The sequence below is a fragment of the Sander lucioperca genome, chromosome 20 (assembly GCF_008315115.2).
Source record: "Sander lucioperca isolate FBNREF2018 chromosome 20, SLUC_FBN_1.2, whole genome shotgun sequence".
NCBI lineage: Eukaryota > Metazoa > Chordata > Actinopteri > Perciformes > Percidae > Sander > Sander lucioperca.
Window position 1 is genome coordinate 20,915,316 of NC_050192.1, and position 8,835 is coordinate 20,924,150.

Sequence of the window (8,835 nt, forward strand, 5' to 3'; positions counted from 1 at the left end):
TTTTTTTACATGCAATACTGACTTTTTTCGACATACTATACTATGACTTTTTATGACTTTTTCGACATACTATACTATGACTTTTTCATGATTTTTTCGATATACTATAGTATGACTTTTTTCGCCATACTATACTATGAATACCCGAATGTCTCAGTTCCAGTGTAAGAGATGATGTTAAATAAGAGAGAGCAGCAGCAGAGTTCCCTTCTCACACATTTTATTTCTTCTTACAGACAGAAGTTATGAGGAGAGCTCTGATTGGTTGATGCTGATACTGTCGTCGGGTTTAATACTGTTGCTTTGTACAGACTGGTACAGTGGCTTTCTGGTTGCTGTGGTTCCAGGCTGGTTGCCGTGGTGACAGGCTGGTTGCCGTGGTTATAGGCTGGCGGTGTTGGCGTCCAGCTTGAGGTCCTTGGCGACCAGTCCCGAGGTCACCGGGTGCATCGCCGCTCGGTGAGCCACGAACATTCGGACCGCCTCGTCACGGTACTTCTCAAAGTTAAAGACCTCTCTGAAAACACAGTCAAAATACACAGTCAGGTACTACTACTACAGGTACTACTACTACAGGTACTACTACTACAGGTACTAATACTACTGCTCACAGTACTCACAGGTACTAATACTACAGCTCACAGTACTCACACGTACTAATACTACAGCTCACAGTACTCACACGTACTAATACTACAGCTCACAGTACTCACACGTACTAATACTACTGCTCACAGTACTCACAGGTACTAATACTACAGCTCACAGTACTCACACGTACTAATACTACTGCTCACAGTACTCACAGGTACTAATACTACAGCTCACAGTACTCACAGGTACTAATACTACAACTCACAGTACTCACAGGTACTAATACTAGACTATATAGATTCTTATATTGATATCTTAAAATAGGATTTCTGAGACCGACACGAAATCTGTTACATTTGTATTTATTTCAGACTATTTATAAATAGTATATATATATATATATATATATATATATATATATATATATATATATATATATATATATATATATTATATATATGTATATATTTATATAATAAGTTCTTCTGGGCATTTAAATGAAAAACAAACTTCTCTTTTGAATAAAATGAATAAATATGAAGTGATTTTCAAAATAAAAGCGTATTTTAAAGATGACGAGGTAAGAGTATAATTACTTGAAGAGCGGTCTGGTGAACTTCATCCTGCCCTGCTCTGTCGCCATCTTCATCGCCATGGGAACCGCTTCCTCCCACCTGGCCCGAACACACAACCTGAGCCACCTGCAGGGAGAAGAGCCAATCAGGAGGAGGCTTCCAGGGAGAGGGTGGGGCTTATAAAGGAAGGACTCCTACCTGAAGCGGATCTCTGCGTTCATGCTGGCGTTGAGATCATACAGCTGCTGCATCTTCTTCACATGGGTCAGAGGGAGGGGCTCCTACAGAGAGACAGACAGGCAGACAGACAGGTCACTGTCAGACAGACAGGTCACAGTTAGAGAGACAGACAGGTTACTGCCAGAGAGACAGGTTACTGAGATCATACAGCTGCTGCATCTTCTTCACATGGGTCAGAGGGAGGGGCTCCTACAGAGAGACAGACAGGCAGACAGACAGGTCACTGTCAGACAGACAGGTCACAGTCAGAGAGACAGGTTACTGAGAGACAGACAGGTCACTGAGATCATACAGCTGCTGCATCTTCTTCACATGGGTCAGAGGGAGGGGCTCCTACAGAGAGACAAACAGGTCACAGTCAGACTGACAGGTCACTGCCAGACAGACAGACAGGTTACTGTCAGATAGACAGACAGGTTACTGTCAGACAGACAAGCAGACAGACAGACAGGTTGGTGGACTGCGGGGTCTGTGGTGGACTGTGGGGGTCTGTGGTGGACTGTGGGGGTCTGTGGGGGTCTGTGGTGGACTGTGGTGGTCTGTGGTGGACTGTGGTGGTCTGTGGTGGACTGTGGTGGACTGTGGGGGTCTGTGGTGGACTGTGGTGGACTGTGGGGGTCTGTGGTGGACTGTGGGGGTTTACCTCCTGCAGCAGCAGAGACAGGAACTCGATGATCTGGTGGGACGACAGCGTCTTGACGTCCGACTCTTTGAAGGAGCTCAGGTCCCCGTCTTTGGCCTGAAGGGGGGCAGAGGATGCAGGTTTGACTCTGAACACTAAGAGAGACTATAAACCAGGTCCCTGTGCGGTCCAGGTCTTACCTTGATCCACCTCTGGCTCAGAGCGATACAGGCGTCTGCCAGCGTCGTGTCGTACCTGAAACACAGTGACAAACACACAGGTGAGGTCTAAAGACCCAGGAGGACCCACTCACATCCTGGACCAGGACTCCTCAGTTCAGGACACACTCGGGGATTTACAACGGTCAGGTTTGGTGGTTTTTGTAGTTTTTGTAGTTTTGTAGTTTTGACTCACTGATTTTTGACTGGAGGCATCCCAGGAGTGAACATCCAGCCGTTCCAGTCCACCTTGTTCAGGACATCCACCTAAGACACACACACACACACACACACACACACACACACACACAGACACACACACACACACACACACACACACAGACACATACATAACCAGTTGATTATTGTTGTTGAGTCTTGGTGTGTGTGTGTGTGTGTGTGTGTGTGTGTGTGTGTGTGTGTGTGTGTCTCACCTTGTCTTTGAAGTAGGTGAACAGGTAGTTCTTCCACTCGTCTGTGGTGGCGCTGCCGTACGCAAACATCTGGATGTATGACTTCACGAAACCCATAAACACCTCTGGAGGAGACACACACACACACACACACACACACACACACACACACACAGACAGAGATACATACACACACACACACACACACACACACACACACACACACACACACACACACAAACACACACAGACATACAGACACACACACCCGGACACAGACACACACACACACACACACACACACACACACACACACAGACACACACACACACACACACACACACACACACACAGACACACACACACACACACACACACACACACACACACACACACACACAAAACATTACTTCCTGGAGATAACTGGCCGTTGGTTTGAATTTTGGAGATATATGAAATCTGCAAACTAGTTTCTTTTTGTTGTCATTTTTAGCCGTAACTGTCAGATGACTGTGTGTCAGGTGACTGTGTGTCAGGTGACTCTGTGTCAGGTGACTCTGTGTCAGGTGAGTCTGTCAGGTGAGTCTGTGTCAGGTAACTGTGTGTCAACTGAGTCTGTGTCAGGTGACTGTGTGTCAGGTGACTGTGTGTCAGGTGAGTCTGTGTCAGGTGACTCTGTGTCAGGTGAGTCTGTGTCAGGTGAGTCTGTGTCAGGTGACTGTGTGTCAACTGAGTCTGTGTCAGGTGACTGTGTGTCAGGTGAGTCTGTGTCAGGTAACTGTGTGTCAACTGAGTCTGTGTCAGGTGACTGTGTGTCAGGTGAGTCTGTGTCAGGTGACTGTGTGTCAGGTGAGTCTGTGTCAGGTGACTGTGTGTCAGGTGAGTCTGTGTCAGGTGACTCTGTGTCAGGTGAGTCTGTGTCAGGTGACTGTGTGTCAGGTGAGTCTGTGTCAGGTGACTGCGTGTCAGGTGTTACCTGGCCCCCCCAGCAGCTCCTCCAGGTGGTACAGCAGCGCGAAACCTTTCTCGTAGGGCACCGAGGAGAACGCGTCGTCAGGGTCCACGTCCTGCAGGCTCGGCACCAGGTTGGTCAGGGGGTTGTTGGCTCCAAACGTGTTCACCTGTCGGACCACACACACATACATACACACACACACACACACACACACACACAGCTACAGCTGATATACTAAATATGAGCATCCCAGAGTCCTGACCACGGACAGGTGAGAGTCTCACCGAGTCCTGCAGGTCCTTCCAGCCCCCCATGGCTTTAAACTGTCGGAACTGTTCGCTCTCCAGACTCCGGCCGATCATCCTCTCCAGGTAGACCGTGTGGCCCTCGTTCAGCCTGAGGACACAACAGCAACAGGCTTACAGGTTCAGCAGGTGAGCCTTCTAAACTACCTTTCTGTCATATCTGCTGAAACTGACCCTGGGTTCTAGTAGAACTACAGGAAGCAGGTCATTAAAAGAAATCCAGCTCCTCTGGCTCCACCTACAGCCTGGAGTACTTCCTGTTCAGATGGACCAATCAGGGCCAGGGGGGGTGTCTAACTGTTCAGATGGACCAATCAGGGCCAGGGGGGGGTGTTTAACTGTTCAGATGGACCAATCAGGGCCAGGGGGGGGGGGGGGGGGTGTTTAACTGTTCAGATGCACCAATCAGGGCCAGGGGGGGTGTCTAACTGCGTGTCAATCACTGCTCATGCACACATATTCATTCTCCCTTGTGGGGGGAGGGGCTTAGGAGACCATTTGGGCTTTAGCGGAAAGGGGGGAGAGACTGAGAGGTCCTGGATCTCCCCAGTCCTACAGCTCCTTTAAGTAACCAGGTCAGAGCTGTGTCCGAGTATCTGGAGATGAAGAGCCCCCCCCTTTATGTTGACATATTAAATCAGCTGTGGAGTCAATTTGACTCAAATGAGAATATTTTGGGTTTTGGTGGAACTAGATAATGTTTTAAAATGAAGAAGACCTTTAACACAGAACTGAGAATGAGATTAAAAACAGTTTGGTTTCTGACGTCTATAACGGTTAAACATGTACAGTTATAATAAACATGGTGTGTGTTACCAGAAGTGCTCCCAGGTCTTGTTGGTCACCAGATTACCGGTCCAGCTGTGGGAGATCTCATGAGCAATCACCTGAACACACATAGCAACATATATACTGTGTATACTGTATGTGTGTGTGTATATATATATATATATATATATATATTAGGGCTGTCAACGTTAACACGTTAATCACGATGCGATTAAGGGCCGACGCAACGTGATTCATTTTTTTTTAATCACATTAATCTCATGCCTCCATTTATTAATTTCTGTTCCACTCCACTGGGCTTGGCGTGGTCCTAACAGCTACTATTTTGACCCTTTGCAGCACCGTTACTTCTCATCAAGCTGCCACTTCCTCCTAACACATCCTGCTGCTGCAGCATGATGGAGAAACACAGCAGCAATAACTCTGAATGGAGCTTTTTATTTTCAGAAACTCCCAGACGGCTCGTAGACAAGTCAAAGCCACATGCACGTTGTGTAAAGCCGAATTAAAATATCACGAAGCACGTCAAGCTGGAGCTACCAGCTACGAGCTAAGCATAGTAGTACAGTTAACGTGATGCTAACGCTAGCGGGCTAAACGGGTGGCAACTAACTGCAGACCTGTCAGCATGGTAGAGGACTCTGGTCTTAAAGACGTACTACGGTTGGCATGTTCTGACCGGTCTCGTTGCCGTCGAGGGGGACAGTAGTTGTCACGGATACACAGCCTGTACGACACGGAGGAAGCAGCCACACTGGAACAGCTGCAGAGTCCAAACTCTGTCTCATTAACCGGTGATCACTGGACGTCAGTGAGGAATCAACATTATTTAGGAGTTACTAAACACTAGATGGACTCTGGTAAGGAGAGGGATTTGTAGTTTTTTAGTTAGGTACTTGGAGGAATTGTGTAATAATGACAGATTCACACATTTTCTTTTGTTTACAGTAAATAAATATAATAATAAACAAATACAAATCTTAAAATCAAGTTCATAAAGTCACTTTCTTTGCATTCATTTGATTCCCAGTCAAGATCCACTGGTAAGAGCCCTAATATATATATATATATATATAAATAAACATAACATATAAAAGCATACATTAGATGAAGACATGAAGGGAACTGGTGCAGAGTATTTTATACTCACGTTGGACAGAGATTTGTCTCCTGCCTGTAAAGAGACACACGGTGAGTAACTTCTGATATTTATCACACTGGATGGGTGTGTGTGTGTGTGTGTATGTGTGTGTGTGTGTGTATGTGTATATATGTGTGTGTGTGTGTGTGTATGTGTGTATGTGTATATATGTGTGTGTGTGTGTGTGTATGTGTATATATGTGTGTGTGTGTGTGTGTGTGTATGTGTATATATGTGTGTGTGTGTGTGTGTGTGTATGTGTATATATGTGTGTGTGTGTGTGTGTGTGTGTGTGTGTGTGTGTGTGTGTATGTGTATATATGTGTGTGTGTGTGTGTGTGTGTGTGTGTGTGTGTGTGTGTGTATGTGTATATATGTGTGTGTGTGTGTGTGTGTGTGTTTGTGTATATATGTGTGTGTGTGTGTGTGTGTGTGTACCAGCAGCGTGGGCGTGGCGAAGGTCAGGCAGGGGTTCTCCATGCCTCCGTAGGGGAAAGATGGAGGAAGAACCAGGATGTCGTACTGACCCCAAACATACGGGCCGGCCAGATCCTCGGCCGTCTTCAACATGGTCTCCGTCTGCCACGGGAACGCCACGCCACCGTTAGCTCATCAACATATATAGAACATATATATAACATAAATATAACATGGTCTCCGTCTGCCACGGGAACGCCACGCCAACGTTATCTCTCTGTCTTTATACAACATCATGTCAACATGTATATAACGCCGCCACACACCGGCTGCGTGGCGTGAGCGTGGCATTTTCTGTCTTTAACACCAGAAAGGTGTCTGAGGCGGCGCTGCTGCTGCTAGCCTTGTCTGGACACATGGATGTTTCCATAAACATAAACATAAATATATTCTGATCTGATTACAGCAGAGACAACGTCGGCAGGATTGACGGTGAAATAGACTCCAGAATATTTCCTTTTGGATTAACAGGTGTGGTATTTAAATGACATTTATGTCAAAACCTCGAGACTTTCAAACATCAACATGTCATTTATTAAATGTATTCGTGTCATAATGACGTATAAACATCTTTTAGTATTCTATGTTGTCTGGAAATGCTTCCAACACGCTGGCGTGTGGCGTGAAAAATAGGCGTCGGTCCCATTTCTAGCAGGCACGTGTTTTCTGAGACGTGTGTCACGCAGGCAGTGTGCACGCTCTAACCTGTTACCATGGGAACCCAAATAAACACGGACACGCCACGCAGCTGACACGCTCACGCCACGCGGCCAGTGTGTGGCCGGCCTAATAAGTTCTCTGTCTGACCCAGGAACATGTATATAATAATTATACCTCGGAGAACTCGAACGCTGCTTTATCCACAAACTCTTTCTCAGACCAGACTCTGGACCTCGGCCCGATCTCCCTGTCAGCCAATCAGAACACAGATGACATCATCGTGATTAGGAACCAGTGAAACGTGTGTGTATAGGAGCTGTTAATCTCTGAGCTGTCTGCTGTGTGTATGTCTGGCGTTTTATGGTGATAGTACCTGCTCTCCAGAGCGCCGGCCACGATGGCGATCAGGTAAGACGGCATGGGCACCTGACAGGAAACACATGAAGAAGAAAGATCCGGCAAGTTAAGTTCAGGAGTTAAACTTCAGACCTTTCAGAATAAAATGAAATACCAACGTTATGGTCATCAGTATACAAGATAAAATACAGGACTCATCAGAGACTCCATGTACGTTATTAACATATACAGTACATATATATCTATATATATACACATATATATATATACACATATACATACACACACACACACACACACACACACACACATAAACGTCCTTACTGACCGGCTGTCTGAACCTGTAGACGATGCGGCTGCTATCCTGAGGATCCACTTCCTGTCCGTCTCGCATGGCGCTCATCACCGCGACCAGATCCTTCGGGACAGACACCTGGCAGACAAGACTGAGGGTTCAGACACCTGGCAGTGAGGGAACTATAAACTAACTAACTAACTAAATATGTATATATATATATATATATATATATATATATATATACATATTTAGTTAGTTAGTTATATATATATATATATATATATATATATATACAGTATCTCACAAAAGTGAGTACACCATCACCATCATCGTGTATGTGTCTCTGTGTGTGTGTCTCTGTGTGTGTGTGTGTGTGTGTGTGTCTGTGTGTGTGTGTGTGTGTGTGTGTGTGTGTGTGTGTCTCTGTGTGTGTGTGTGTGTGTGTGTGTCTCTGTGTGTGTGTGTGTGTGTGTGTGTCTCTGTCTGTGTGTGTGTGTGTGTGTGTGTGTGTGTGTCTCTGTGTGTGTGTGTGTGTGTGTGTGTGTGTGTGTGTGTGTGTTACCTGAGCGTAGTAGGTGTGTTTAACAGAAGGAGTGTCCTGACAGGGGATCATACTCCTGCAGTGATGAGCCTGTTGGAAGAGATGTAACTTAATGAATATATATAATAAGCCTAACGGACTCCGCAACACACAATAATAATAATAATATAACTATTAATTCTTGTGTGAGCTGTAAACGTCTGGTGGGATTCTCTGAAGAGGAAACAGAAACAGGAAGGAATAAGAAAAGAGAACTAAGTGTTTCCTAACGTAACCCAAGAAACTGAAGAAACTTTTAATGTCTCAACTTTCTGACCGCAGAGCATAACAACATCATGCTTTCATCTGCTGGTTATTACTGCTGCTTCTCTGGATCAATAAAAAGAAAACCTGCAAAAACATTCATAACGATTACCAAAATATCTCCAATCAGTTTTCGGTTAAAAGACCTTTTAGTTTAACATGAAACAGCTCTGAGATCGTCCTATCCAAACCCACCAGACTCCATGTAAATAATCAGTACTTTTAGCGTGTTTAGAGCCAGCATATTTCCACCAGACTCCATGTAAATAATCAGTACTTTTAGCGTGTATAGAGCCAGCATATTTCCACCAGACTCCATGTAAATAATCAGGACTTTTAGCGTGTAT

The 8,835-nt window shown here is 45.4% G+C and overlaps 1 protein-coding gene across 3 annotated transcripts in view; it reads right to left on the bottom strand.

Moving 5' to 3' along the window:
* Positions 1 to 203: 203 nt before the first annotated feature.
* Positions 204 to 8,835, bottom strand: part of lta4h (leukotriene A4 hydrolase) — an 18,684-nt gene continuing 10,052 nt past the window's right edge. The window contains exons 4-19 of one of the 3 annotated variants that reach the window (XM_031321525.2): positions 8,207 to 8,275; positions 7,675 to 7,779; positions 7,363 to 7,415; positions 7,164 to 7,236; positions 6,291 to 6,431; positions 5,862 to 5,885; positions 4,739 to 4,809; positions 3,902 to 4,013; positions 3,639 to 3,783; positions 2,684 to 2,787; positions 2,446 to 2,516; positions 2,232 to 2,286; positions 2,053 to 2,148; positions 1,368 to 1,450; positions 1,191 to 1,295; positions 204 to 517 (exon numbers count right to left, since the gene is read on the bottom strand). In XM_031321525.2, the coding sequence (XP_031177385.2) occupies positions 382 to 517; positions 1,191 to 1,295; positions 1,368 to 1,450; positions 2,053 to 2,148; positions 2,232 to 2,286; positions 2,446 to 2,516; positions 2,684 to 2,787; positions 3,639 to 3,783; positions 3,902 to 4,013; positions 4,739 to 4,809; positions 5,862 to 5,885; positions 6,291 to 6,431; positions 7,164 to 7,236; positions 7,363 to 7,415; positions 7,675 to 7,779; positions 8,207 to 8,275 (1,443 nt within the window). In that variant the 3' untranslated portion in view covers positions 204 to 381. Of the gene's footprint in view, positions 518 to 1,190; positions 1,296 to 1,367; positions 1,451 to 1,634; positions 1,743 to 2,052; positions 2,149 to 2,231; positions 2,287 to 2,445; positions 2,517 to 2,683; positions 2,788 to 3,638; positions 3,784 to 3,895; positions 4,014 to 4,738; positions 4,810 to 5,861; positions 5,886 to 6,290; positions 6,432 to 7,163; positions 7,237 to 7,362; positions 7,416 to 7,674; positions 7,780 to 8,206; positions 8,276 to 8,835 lie in introns of those variants that run through there. The other 2 variants (XM_035995913.1, XM_031321526.2) reach the window with 2 other exon arrangements.